General features: G+C 45.7%; 1 protein-coding gene across 13 annotated transcripts in view; it reads right to left on the reverse strand.

The window, feature by feature from the left end:
* Positions 1-14,778, reverse strand: part of LOC119974673 (general transcription factor II-I-like) — a 195,368-nt gene that overhangs the window by 21,454 nt on the left and 159,136 nt on the right. For all 13 annotated transcript variants that reach the window (XM_038813765.1, XM_038813764.1, XM_038813763.1 and 10 more), the window contains one exon: positions 13,171-13,314. In XM_038813765.1, the coding sequence (XP_038669693.1) occupies positions 13,171-13,314 (144 nt within the window). The remainder of the gene's footprint in view (positions 1-13,170; positions 13,315-14,778) is intronic.

A 14,778-nucleotide genomic window follows, 5' to 3' on the forward strand; every position in this document is an offset into this window, starting at 1 on the left:
CTAAATCACCCTCAATCCCCAGCCTCCGTATTTTCTGCAATAGCCGACCGTGGGGAACCTTATCAAACGCTTTACTGAAATCCATATACACCACATCAACTGCTCTACCCTCGTCTACCTGTTCAGTCACCTTCTCAAAGAACTCGATAAGGTTTGTGAGGCATGACCTACCCTTCACAAAACATTGCTGACTATCCCTAATCATATTATTCCTATCTAGATGATTATAAATCGTATCTCTTATAATCCTCTCCAAGGCTTTACCCACAACAGACGCGAGGCTCACCGGCTTATAGTTACCGGGGTTATCTCTACTCCCCTTCTTGAACAAAGGGACCACATTTGCTACCCTCCAGTCCTCTGGCACTATTCCTGTAGCCAATGATGACATAAAAATCAAAGCCAAAGGCTCAGCAATCTCTTCCCTGGCTTCCCAGAGAATCCTAGGATAAATCCCATCAGGCCCCGGGGACTATTTTCACCTTGTCCAGAATTGCCAACACTTCTTCCCTACGCACCTCAATGCCATCTATTCTAATAGCCTGGGTCTCAGCATTCTCCTCCACAACATTATCTTTTTCCTGAGTGAATACTGACGAAAAGTATTCATTTAGTATCTCGCTTATCTCCTCAGCCTCCACACACAACTTCCCACCACTGTCCTTGACTGGCCCTACTCTTACCCTAGTCATTCTTTTATTCCTGACATACCTATAGAAAGCTTTTGGGTTTTCCTTGATCCTACCTGCCAAAGACTTCTCATGTCCCCTCCTTGCTCGTCTTAGTTCTCTCTTTAGATCCTTCCTCGCTTCCTTGTAACTATCAAGCGCCCCAACTGAAACTTCACGCCTCATCTTCACATAGGCCTCCTTCTTCCTCTTAACAAGAGATTCCACTTCTTTGGTAAACCACGGTTCCCTCGCTCGACCCCTTCCTCCCTGGTACGTACTTATCAAGAACATGCAATAGCTGTTCCTTGAACAAGCTCCACATATCCAGTGTGCCCAACCCTTGCAGCCTACTTCTCCAACCTACACATCCTAAGTCATGTCTAATGGCATCATAATTGCCCTTCCCCCAGCTATAACTCTTGCCCTGCGGGGTATACTTATCCCTTTCCATCACTAACGTAAAGGTCACCGAATTGTGGTCACTGTTTCCAAAGTGCTCACCTACCTCCAGATCTAACACCTGGCCTGGTTCATTACCCAAAACCAAATCCAATGTGGCCTCGCCTCTTGTTGGCCTGTCATAAGTCTCCCATAACAACTACCCTGTTACTTTCGCTCTTTTCCAGAATCATCTTCGCCATCCTTTCCTCTACATCCCTAGAACTATTAGGTGGCCTATAGAAAACTCCCAACAGGGTGACCTCTCCTTTCCTGTTTCTAACCTCAGCCCATACTACCTCGGAAGAAGAGTCCCCATCTAGCATCCTTTCCGCCACCGTAATACTGTCCTTGACTAGCAGCGCCACACCTCCCCCTCTTTTGCCCCCTTCTCTGAGCTTACTAAAACACCTAAACCCTGGAACCTGCAACAACCATTCCTGTCCCTGCTCTATCCATGTCTCTGAAATGGCCACAACATCGAAGTCCCAGGTACCAACCCATGCTGCCAGTTCCCCTATCTTATTTCGTATACTCCTGGCATTGAAGTAGACACACTTCAAACCACCTACCTGAACACTGGCACCCTCCTGCGAAGTCAAATCTGTGCTCCTGACCTCTATACTCTCAATCTCCCATACCCCAAAACTACAATCCAGGTTCCCATGCCCCTGCTGAATTAGTTTAAACCCCCCCAAAGAGCACTAACAAATCTCCCCCCCAGGATATTGGTGCCCCTCAGGTTCAGATGTAGACCATCCTGTCTATAGAGGTCCCACCTTCCCCAGAAAGAGCCCCAGTTATCCAGAAATCTGAATCCCTCCCGCCTGCACCATCCCTGTAGATGTGCAGGTTAGATGGATTGATCATGCTAAATTGTCCTTTAGTGTCCAAAAGATTATAGACTGGGTTAGGGGATAGGCTGTGGGCCTAGGTAGAGTGCTCTTTCCAAGCGCAGGTGCAGATTTGATGGGCTGAATGGCCTTCTTCTGTAGGGATTCTATGATTAAAAATGGAAATGCTCGTCGATGATCGTTGTGTTCAGTTTGTTCATGACTAATCTGCATCTTAACTCCTTTGATTGATAGCACTTGTACCCTTACCCAATAAAATGTATAGATTTTAGTATTGAAAACTGCAACTGAGTATATGTTTAAGCACAACTGAAATACCATGGCAGGCAGCTACAACAATATGTAAATGTTATAACTTAAGGAAATGCACGATAAACACTTAATTAAATACGACAGACCAGTCTCTCTCGCCACTGTTTAAGCTTTTCTACTGAACAATGTTAGATGTTATCAATGATAATACACTAGCTTAGCTGATGTCAGCTAGCCTAGTGGCAGATGTACTATAATTGATCTCATGCAGGACCAGGGTCGTAATACAGTGACATCTGTTGGGGAAATATAAATGTGTGCACATTCCGAGGTCAGCTAAAAACAGTGTCAAGCTTGGCTGTGAGAAGTCACAGAGCTGAAAAAGATGCTGGTCGATTTCACTCCTGAACGGCACAAATTTTAAGGTTTTGTCCCTTTGGTCTGGACTTCAAAAACAATTTATCTATATCTACTCTGTTAAATCACTTGTCATTTTAAATAATCAATTAGATCACCCTTTAATCTTATAAACTCAAAAGCAATCTACTTGCTTCTCCAGTTTCTTACTGCTCACCATTATGAGGAACAAAGAATGAGGAATGACCAAAGACAAAAAGTTGAAAATTGGTGACAACAAAACGTGTAATTAAAGCACTTATGATGAGCAGCAAAGATATAAATGTATCCAAGTCACTTTAAATGGGCGGAAGTATTAAACTTCAAGTGGCTTCTTTTACTGTCAAGACTATGGACAGATGCATTAGTAAAAAATCAACAATAAGTGATCTCCGCATTTAATGGGATGAAAACCATACGAACAACAAAACATAGGATTATGTACATGTGAAGTGAAGCAAAAGGACTACAGTGGTGCTTCACAAAACTATTTTCCAATCTGACCGCATTATTGTATCAAGGGCATTTAGGGAATGCCAGCAAGACACACACCCCATGAATTAACATATATGTATATAAACACATAAAAGTAATGTGACTCTAAACAAAAACAAAACAGCAATAAAGCAGCGTAGTAAAATTCAGTATCTAATTACTGAAGTTTGCATTGTATAGATCAGCATATAATATAAAGTACTTTGTAAAAGGATAATTTTATATACCGTATATACTCGTGTATCATGCGACTTTTGAAAACCTAAATTGTAACCTAAATTTGGGGGGTAGCATGATACGCGAGATACAAAATTTGCGGGTGTGAAGTGCTGGCCAAGATTAGGCTGTTAGGCTGTTAAGCAGACCGTATCCATTTACGGTAAGTCAAATAGTATATCCTAAGTGCAATCTGGTAACTGATACACACGTAATGTTTACGCTTTCCAAATCAGCTGAGAGGCTAACTACCAAAGGAAAACAGAAACGATTCTTAATGAAACTATTAAATTTATTTTTGGACATAATGAAATATAAAACAGGAATACATATGTAGGTTAATTAACATTTAATAAAATAAAAACACTATTAAAACAAACTATTACAGGTAAACTAAAATCCTTCAAATTCGCTTTCATTGTTATCAGTGTCATCATCAAATAAAGCTTGGAATTCTTCTTCATCGAGGCAGTCGTCATACTGATCATCTTCCAGGTCTTCAATATTTTCATCCTCTTCTCCTGCATCTTCGAATAAAGCATCATCTTCACTTCCATCCAAAGCATTTGCTATTCCACATTTTTAAAATGCTTTAACTTATAGCTGTTAGCTTTGCGATGTTTGATTACAAATGTTTGAAAACTAGTCACTTTTTCTTCTAATTCTTTTGGGAGTTTCTGTGCAATTTTTGTTTTCCTTCTTAACACAAAGTCATGTCTTTTCATGAACCGCGTACACCATCCGGGACTTGCAGTAAACACACGAATGCCCATTTTTCTTGCTTCTCGTAAAGCATAAAGTCTTATTTTAGATCGTGTTATAATATAACCATTTTCTCGATTTTCGGACACCCACTTTGATACTTTATCTTCTAAATGCGGCCAATGACATTTCGACCCACGATTTGCACATTTATAGGAAGGAGTTTCCTTCAATTTTTCTTTTTGTTTTCTCCAGTTTCGGACACAGCTTTCTCCGACACCAAACAGCTTTGCAACTTTAACGTTGTTGCTTTGTTCCGCTTCGGCAACAACTTGCAGCTTAAATTTGGCAGTATATTTCTTCGCAGATCTTTTCTCCATAGTGGCTACGGGTAGAATGTATTCGATCGTTGTTATGTGTTAGAGTACTTGTTACGTGTTAGGTACCGTATATACTCGCGTATCATGCGACTTTTGAAGACCTAAATTGTAACCTAAATTTGGGGGGGGTCGCATGATACGCGAGATACAAAATTCGCGGGTGATTTACTTGCCGTTTTTTCTGATGGGAAGATGTTCAGCCACTTGACGTTTCCATTCATAAAAACATGAATGGAAACGTCAAGTGGCTGAACATCTTCCCATCAGAATGCTGTGGTCAAAATCTGAAGAGTAGTATTCACAGAATTCGCGGGTGTTTTACTTGACGTTTCCATTCATAAAAACATGAATGGAAACGTCAAGTGGCTGAACATCTTCCCATCAGAATGCTGTGGTCAAAATCTGAAGAGTAGTATTCACAGAATTCGCGGGTGTTTGACTTGCCGTTTTTATGAATGGAAACGTCAAGTGGCAGAACGACGCTAGTAAAGCCAGCTGGAAAGCTGTTCGATTCGCGAACAGCTTTCACAACAGAATCCACTCTGCAGAATCCACAGACAATGATACCATTTGGAAGTTTTAGTTTGGGCATTAATTTCCAAAAAAGTGACTCGCATGATACACGAGATATAGCATAAAATCATGTTTTGGGGGTGAAAATTTAGGGGTCGCATGATACGCGAGATCGCATGATACGTGAGTATATACGGTAACTGTTTATTATCGTAATTAGAAACAGCAAAACAGCTGTTTCTCATTCGGTTGTTTACGGCGGATGAGTCTTTTCATGATTCTGTTGTTAAGGTCTGTATTCGATCGTTGTTATGTGTTAGGGTACTTGTTACGTGTTGGGTACTTGTTAAACTTGTTTGAAAGCCTAGCCTAGTGTCATCTGGTATCTCAAAAAAGTGACTCGCATGATACATAAGATATATGATAAAATCATGTTTTGGGGACGAAAATTTAGGGGTCGCCTGATACGTGAGATCGTAGGATACGCGAGTATATACGGTACACATGTAGATTTCAGCCTGATCTGACACGCACAGACATGAGTAATCAGCCCCTCTTTCCCCCCACAAACCACACACACTTATCCCAACCCCACTCCCCACCAGTCTCTCAGCAGTCCCACTTCTCAACCATTCTACCCCCACTCACTTAGGAAACCCTCTTCCCAAACCCCTCCCCTCACTCACTCAACAGCCCAACCTTTTCAACAACCATACAGCAACATAGAGCTGCCCATAGGCCTCTTCATGGTCAGGCCACTGGACTTAAAACCAGTGTCAAATCAATGCAACCATCTGAGGCACAGACTTTGCGCTCGTCCACAACCCCTTCCACCCCTGCAAAACCCCCATCAAAACTCTATCTCAACTGCTCTCTTACTCCACAGGCAGCCAAACCCAGAGGAGAATCGTGCTCTGTTGCTCCACCGCCAGCAGATGTCTGTGGTTCAAGTGACCAGCAGCAAGGTGCACCCTTCCAGTGGGACGAGTGACGGCAGTGGAGTCCGGGTCCGATGGAGCTCACCAGTCTGGGGGATCATGGGTTGCGCACAGACTTCATGCATCCTCTGAAAGCATGAGACAGAGGTCATGTGCATCAACAATTACAGAAAGGTAGACGACGGGCGCGAAATGGTGGGTGCTGTGGTCAGCACTGTTGCCTCATGACGTCAAGGACCCAGGTTCGATCCCGGCGCCAGGCCACTGTCAGTGCGGACTTTGCACATTCTCCTCGTGTCAGCGTGGGTCTCACCCCCACAATGCAAAGATGTGCAGAGTAGGTGAATGACCACAATAAATTGCCCCTTAATTGGAAAAAGAAATAATTAAGTACTTTAAATTTTAGGGGGAAAAGGTGGAAGTCAGAAAGTCATTTCCAAGGGAGGCGAACAATACTCCCTTCCATTGTCGCAAAGAAGTGCAGGTCTGGATCAGGAGCCAGCCCACCATTTTGAAATTGATCATTAATGGCTAGTTAACCTCATTAGCAGTCTAATCAATTGCAGTGTTTTGGATACAACAATTCAGTCCCAGCACCAAGAAACGCAACAGGTAGGAATCTTGCTCATCTTCATCGTTGTTTGTCAGAATAGATATGAAAGCTGGAGTTAGGTCTGTTTCCAACTTCAGCAGGCAAGGGGTGCTGAGAGGTTTTTGACTTGAAGTGCAGAATCCCTGAACAGTATCAGAGTTCCTAATCATTTATTTGTCTGCAAACTTTCGGACTTTGTGATTTATCCACTCTGCTGCTCTGAAAAATATTGTGATAGTGATCTCTATGGGAGATGCATCATCCAATGAGGAGAAGAATAATAAGAGTCAGGAGGCACAAGAATTGCATGAGGTGCACTACTTGCAGAGGAGCAAGGGTCTGCTGAGGGCGGGTTGCAACAGCCACAGAAACTCAGGCAGAGGCTAATCATGTATACAGGATAAGGGGTGACCTATCTTCAGGTGACAGAGGCACAATGCCTGATAAGACACTGACTTTCACCACTGACCGTAACAGTCAGACCAAAAGAGTCAGATTTTCGCAACCATGGCAGGTTTCCCCCGGATGCAAGGAGTAATGTCTCCAGCAACCAGCCCTGGGCATTTGTTAAAACGGTCTATGGCATCCAGCAGAGGGAAGCAGTGAGAAGTGACGGAGGAGAATTCTGGGAGAAGTCGGTTCGCTCACCATAACTGAGAAAGTGATCGCGGAGAATCCACTGAAAGAACGGTAAAGCCCCAAAGATTACATTGCGGTAGTGTTTCCATTCTTCCTTTCTTCTCAAACCAAAAAGGGGGAGAAAGAGAGAAGCTGTTATCATTTGTGGCTTACAAACAGCAGAGCTGGACTTCGGTGAGGGTGATGTGCAGAACGGACACAGGGAAGGTGGCTTTCCTCCAGGAACGCAGAAAAACTAAATTTTTAACGTGAAAACAGCTCACCAAACCATTTGAACCTCTCACCCTCTCACAAGAAGCCTCAATCACCGAGAAATGACCGGCAAAACCCCAGGACCTCAAGGGTTGGCAGAGTCAGCCAAAGCCTGGGGAGGAGGATGTGACGATGGTGAGCATGAGAAGCGAGTCGGAGCCGGCCACACCAAGCGAGCTGAGCCGCCAGGACCAAGGCTGGACTATCCACCGATAAGTGAATGCATGGACTTCCAGACTCAGGAGCTCTAGAAACACAGATGCCATCAAGCTGGAAATGATGGCGACAGTGAAGGCAGCAGCTGCAGACACCCTGGCCCCCTTCAAGGTGGCGTTGGAGGAAACAGAGCACTGACTGGAAGCACAGGAGTCAACAATCAATAAAGTGGCGACAGACCAGAGTGATCAAATCATCTCCCTGGAAACAGAAGTAGCAAGGTTGGTGGCAATCCAAGGGGAAGGTCCACAGGTTGAGGACCAAGAAAACTGGTCGCACAGCCAAAATCTCCATATCATGGGCCTACTGGAGGGCATCAAGAGCAGAAACCCCACAGATTATGCGACCTAGATGATGGGGTAACCTGGTCAGAAGGGAGAGCTTCCCCAAACCCCCGGAGATGACAAAGTCCACAAATCACTCCAGGTGAAACCTAAAGCGGGGAGCAGCCAAGAGCCATAATAGCGAAGCTGCACCATGATCAGGAGAAGATCCCAAATTGGGCAAGGCACACTTGGTCCTGCCAGTGGGACGGCCATTTAACCAGAGTTTACCAAGACATTGGGGCAGATCTGGCCAAGTGCCACACTGAATTTAATGCAGTCAAGGCGACCGTGTACAGGAGTAGGGTACAATTTGAGATGTTGTTCCTGGCCAAACTGTGGGTACTCTTCCAGGGGAAGGAATTCTACTTCATTGCGCTGGCCAAGGCGGATGACTTTGTGCGCAGACACGAGCTGGTACGGCAGTGACGACCCAACAAAATAGTTTTAAAATGAAAGATATTTACCTCACTTTCAACCTAGCTTTAATTACCAGAAAGGAGGGCATGAGAGTGAAGAGGTGCAAAAGCAGGTGAGGGAAGTCAGGGAACGCTCCGGGGAGGGGGGGGGGGGGGGGGGGGGGGGGGGGGAGGAATGGGGACGGACGACACCACACAAGTGAGCAAGCCATTGCAGGGAATTATGGGTGAAGGGTAGGCCACGGCACAGCTCCGACAGGAAGGGAGTGCCTGGCAGATTGTTGGCAGGGTGCAGAAACAGCATTAGAAAATTGGGTTGTGGGATGTGGGGGGGTGAAGGGAGAGAGACAAGAAGGGAGGACAGAACCAGGAAGGGGAGAAAAGGGAGAGGGTTAAATGCTGGCTACAACAAGTCACGCCTGGTGGCAGCGCAAACAGCAACACCAAGAGCTGCCATTTTGGTGGACTCCACAGCAAAGGTACCCCCAGGAGTGCAGAGGCCTTGCCACATGGCGTGACTGGCAAGGATGGCAATCTTGGATGGCCCCTGGACAAAGGGAAACATTGGATCACAGGGACGCTGACACACATGGAAAGTATGGTGAACGTGGCCATCTTGGATGGCCCCCAAACAAAGGGAAACCTCGGAGTGGAGGGGCATATCCACACATCCAAAAGGCAAGTACGGTCGATATTTTAAAGTGGGGGGGGGGGGGGGGAGGAGGAAAGAGAGGCAGAAACACCATTACCCCCATCCCCCATCAGGATAGTCATCTGGAACATCAGGGGACTTGACGGCCCGGTGAAAAGTCTGAGGGCCGATGGTATCTTCCCCCAGGGACACACCCGAGGGAGAAGAATTGACTGTTGGTAAGGAAGAGTTGGGTGGGTCAGACAAAATAATTGTGTTACGGGACGAGGGCTAGAGGGGTGGCCCTAGTACTGAACAAGAGGGCAGCAATCACTCCAACAAAGACTGTTATGACTCGGGGTGGGGGGGGGGGGGGTATGTCATGGTTAGTAGTGTTCTGAAAGGAGCACCAGCAGTCCCTGTGAATGTGTACACTGCCAACCCGGATGACGTGGAATTCATAAAGAAACCCATAGCAGAAATAGATAAACACTGATTCAACATGGCGGGGTGGGAAGGGCAGTTGTGGAATAAAGGCTTTAACTGCATATTAAATATGGCAAAGGAGCTGAAGACCTTCAAGGACCAGATGAGGCAGTGGACTCCTGGAAATTCTTGGACCCAGGGGAGAAGGAATTTTCCTTCTTCTTCCAGGTGCACAGGGTCTACGCGAGGATCCACTTCTTTGTAGTGGGAAATCTAAGTTTCCAGGCATAGTGGGAGCAGAATACTAACCTTTGATCTTGCTCCACACATCGTGAATGAGAGGTTGGAGATGAGCCAGGCTCAACGCCCGCCCATGGACCACGGAGGCTGGGCATGGCCCTCCTTGGCGAAAAGGCTCTGTTATCGGGTATCACAGGTATGTAACCAAAACCAGAATGCGGAGATCTCACCCGACACATTCTGGGAGGTGCTGAAGGTGGTGATAAAGGGGGAATTTATCGCAGTCATGGCGTGCAAAGACAGGGAGGAGGCAGTGACCAACCAACATGCTGGAGGTGGACTGGCGGTACTCCGCAGCACTAACCACGGAACTGCTGGCAGGGAGAAAAAGTTGCAAATGGACTTCAACATATCCATCAAGAAAGTAGTTAACCAGCTCCGCCTTTTATGAGCATGGAGACAAAGCCAGCTGCCTGCTGACTCACCAGCTGAGAAAGCAGGCAGCCACAAGGGAAATAGCTCAGGTTGAAGACAGAAGTGGCAGGCTAGTCGCTGCACCAGAAAAGATCAACAAAGCCTTCGCAACCTTCTACCGAGGGCTGTACACCTCCAAACAGAGTTGGAAATGAAGCAGTTCCTTGATGGACTGGACATGTCAGTCGTGGGGGAAGATAACAGATGGCATGGAAGCATCAGTGGAACAGGGGGAAGGCAAGGAGAGTATGAACTCCATTCAGGTGCCGGGACAAGATGGATCCCTGGCAGACTTCTAAAAAAGAATGTGTCAGCACTGGCCCTGCACCTGCAGGAGATGTTAGCAGTGAGTAAGGGGCACCCTGCCAACAACAGCCTCAATTTCACTGATATCCAAAAAGTCCAAAGACCCAACAGACTGTAGGTCCTGCAGGCCCATCTTACTCCTTTATGCAGACGCAAAGATTCTAGCGAAGGCCCTGATGAGGCGGCTGGAGAGCTGCATGCCAGAGGTAGTCACGGAGGACCAGACAGCCTTTGTCAAGGGCAGGCATCGAACATCAGGCGCCTGCTGAACATGATAGTGATTCCATCTCGGGAGAGCACACCAGAAATGATCATCTCCCTGGATGCAGAAAAGGCCTTTGACACGGCTGAATAGAAGTACCTCAGAGGTACTGGAACATTTTGGGTTTGGGCTAGGATTCATCTTGGGTGAAATTACTGTACAGCTACTGCGAGCATACAGAAAAACACCCACCGACTCTCAATACTTCCGGCTGCAAGAATGCCCACTGTCCTTGCTATTGTTTACTCCGGCAATTGGGCTACTGGCGATCACCCTCAAGGAGTTCAGAGCCTTCTCAGGCTACAAGGTTAACTTGAGTAAGAGCGAAGTCTTCCATGACAATTCACATGAGGGGGCAGAGCTGAAGGGACTGCCGTTTAAACTGGCCCAGACCAAAGTCCACTGCCTATGGATCCAAATAGCCCACAACTTTTTGGGGGGGGGGGGGAGAAAGAAGAGAGAGGGGGAAAAAAGAGTGCCAAGGATGGAGGAGAGTTCCTGCACAGGGACATCCCTCTGAGCTGTAGTCACAACAGCACTTCAACGCCCCCCCCCCCCCCCCCCCCCCCCCCCCCCCCCCCCCCCCCAAACCAATACTCAAGGAGCCCAGTAGTAGTAGCCACACTTTGCACATGGTGCCAAATGGCATGGCCAAAATGGCAACAATAGGTTCACTTCCAAAATCACAGACGCCACCTTCAAAAGATGGAGACAGGTCAAGGGGACTCTGACGGTTAGGGGCAATTTCACGGACAATATAGTAGCGACCCAGGGGTAAGTCCTGGAGAGGTTCCAGTTACCAAGAGGGAATGGCCTGAGATACATTCAAGTCGAAAACCTCCTCTGTAAAGAAACAACAGCGTACCCCCAGATACCAGGATACTCACTAGTAGAAATACTGCTTTATGTGGGCGACCTATGGGAGAGGAACTGTGGGAGTACGTATGAGCATGCTGGAGAAATGCTCCCCATGGACAAGAAAAGGAAAAAAATGGGAGGAACGAGGCATAGAGATAGGGGGAGGACTCTGGGTCAAAGCACTGCACAGGACGAATTTCACCTCCACATGCTCAATGCTGAGCCTAACGCAGATAAAGACGGTGGCTGCACCTAACCAGAACTCGAATGAGCACTTTCTTCTGGAGGACAAATGCGAACGGTTGCCAGATGCTTGGCCAACCACAAAATGTTCTGGGCTTGACCCAGGCTTGTTGGGCCATGTATGAGGTTGTGGGAGTGAGGGTGGAGCCATGCCCAAATGTGATGATCTTCGGGGTATCAAATCACCCAGAGCTCTTCATGCGGAGGATCTCCTTGATCGCCAGCTGGGGAATCATGCTCGGTTGGTGATCGGCAGCACCACCCAAGGCTGCAGACTGGTTGTCCAACCTGGTGGAATTTCTCAGGCTGGAGAAATTAAAATTTGTCATCCGCAGGTCAGAAGAAGGCTTCCATAGGATGTGGAAGGCGTTCACCAACTTGTTTCAAGATCTGTTTGTAGCCAGCAACTAGTAGATTGCCGGGGAGAGATTGTATATAAATGCCTGTGAATATGGTGTCAGGGCCATATTAGGGAATGTAAAAAATGTATACCGGTTTGGGGCGGGGTCACGGCCACAGTTGTTATGAAAATGCTCGCTTGTAAATATACGTGTTTCTTTCCCCCTGATAATGTATCATTTATTGAATGTAGAATATGAAAACTCAATTTCCAAAGGAAGTTCAGGTCCGGTTCAGAATGTGACCCCGCACACACACCATCAGGGTCGCCATTGACCTCCCCAGAGGAAATTTGTATTTCCTGTCACCTTTATGTTTGTTAAGTTGGGCAGGTTTTTGAAGATTTCGGAAAACTTACCTCGTTTGATAGTTGCCAAACCGGGGGGGGGGAGAAGAGAGAGAGAGAGAGAGAGAGAGGGAGAGAGAGCGAGAGAGAGAGAAAGAGAGCCTGCTCAGGAGTTATGAACATTCTGAGACGTAGGTGTTAAATGGTTTTCTGAGATGCTGCATGTCATGAAAAGTTAAGTTGGCCATTACATTGTGTAAGCGTCGAGATGCATTAGAGTACTTCTGCCATTGCTAACTCCAAAATCCTCTTGTGCTACCAAACTGAGTAGCTGGTGTCCAAATTCTCGCCTCAAATATCTTGGGAAACCTTTGTATTCCTAGGACTGTACAGTTCCCCTCAAATTTCTACAATAAAAGGATATATCTGCACAGCAAAAGTAATAATTTAATTTAGCATTAAATAAAACGTACCCAGTGGACACTCAGTTAGCACTTAGCAGGCATCATCGACTACTTATGTGTATTGAAAAACCCACACTCCTCTAACCTATACTCTGTAGCAGGTGGTGTTGACAACATGCACTGTAAATTGTGCAGAGAATTCTGGACAAGTGAATTCGGCAACTATAAATGTCAATATATAATTAATGGCAAAGAAAATAAGCATTCAATTGGAGTAAAGAATTTAGCTGTATTTAATTTATTAATATACAGGGCAGAGATGGGGAGGGAGTTACTTCAGTTTACCTGTGGCAGTAGCTGTTTCAGCTATAGCAGTTGCGGCAGTAGCAGTTGCTGTAGTAGCAGTTGCTACAGTAGGAGCAGTTGTAGTAGTTGTTGTTGGCTTTTTCACCTCTGGGGCTTTCTCTTCCAAGGAAGTTTGCGACCTTGCTATTTTAAAAAAGAAAAAAAGATCACTGACAACATGCATATAAAATTAACTGCATTTGTACTGATAATGACTCAGGTGGATCCTATAGTCAACTGGAACCAGTCAAGAAAACGCAAATCACAGCCAACTAAAAAGCACATCAAGACCAAGGGGTTGATCAAAAATATTTTTCTCGTCATGGTGATACCCACAAAGTGTCACAGCTTTCTTTCCAGCAGCACTGGTATCCATCAATTGAATCCTCACCCCGTCCAATGGAAACACAAGATATTTTGTACTCTTCAACAAACCCAAGGAGGTATCCTTTAGGTCTGGAGACAACATGATACTGTATGGTTATTTGAACCACAGGCCATGACATGAAGTATTTGCAGAGGAAATTCCTCAATGAATGTGCTATTCAGAAAGAGCAGTGTTAGCAAACCCTTTTGCCAAGATAAAATTAGCTCCAATCCACATGACCCCAATGTAACAGGAAGTATTGATGGTATTCATGCCAAATTCCCGAATGTTAATCTGAACCAAAGAGGGGGGAAAGCAGTAATGGCCTTGGACATCAGCCGAGAACCACTGACTCACTTTGGAGCTGCGCTTCAGATGTCAAGACACCTGTTTGAGTCATGCTAACTGGATTGCAGATATTGTGGTTGCTCTACAAAAAACATTACACAGTGGTTAGACAAAAAAAAACTATTGAGGAATGGCACGGATATTGGTGACCAGTGAGTTGATTCCAGTTTTCATGTTTTGAAGCTTTAGAAGCCTGTAAAGTAGGCTGAATGCAATAGGCCGGTCCAAGATCCAGGCAATGATAGATTGAAAACTCTCAGCCTCGAATGAAAACAAGGATTTTTGTTCAGTATCTTCAGTGATCTTGGGAGGATCACAGATGGAACCACATTTCTGTTCTCCTGAGAAATTTCTGAAAGGTTGGTGGTGTTTTTATCTATTGATCACAGTTGCTATGGTTCACACGGCAGCCAATTGGACCATTGTGTCTGCACCAGCTCTCCAAACAAACATCATGACTTAGTGCCGTACCCCTGCCTTTTCCTTGCCTACTGTTTCTATCAAATAATCATTGAATGCCTTGAATCAAACTGCCTCTTCCAGGTAGTGCATTCTAGACCCTAATCATTTGCGGTGTGAAAAATTATTTCTCACATCACATTTGCTTCTTTTGCAAATCACTTTAAATCTGCGCCCACACATTCTCGATTCTCTTACGAACAGGAATTGTTTCTCCATAGCTAGTCTGTCCAGATCCCTCATGATCTGCGAGCACCTCTATCAAATCTCCTCTTAGCCTTCTCTCAAAGGAGAACAGTCCCAACTTCTCCAATCTATTCTCATAACTTAAGTTTCTCATCCCTGGATCCATTCTTGTAAACCCCTTTTGCGCTCTCTCCAATATGTTCACATCCTTCCTATAGTGTGGCACCCATAACTGTGCATAATATTCC

This window comes from Scyliorhinus canicula, chromosome 12, assembly GCF_902713615.1.
Source record: "Scyliorhinus canicula chromosome 12, sScyCan1.1, whole genome shotgun sequence".
NCBI lineage: Eukaryota > Metazoa > Chordata > Chondrichthyes > Carcharhiniformes > Scyliorhinidae > Scyliorhinus > Scyliorhinus canicula.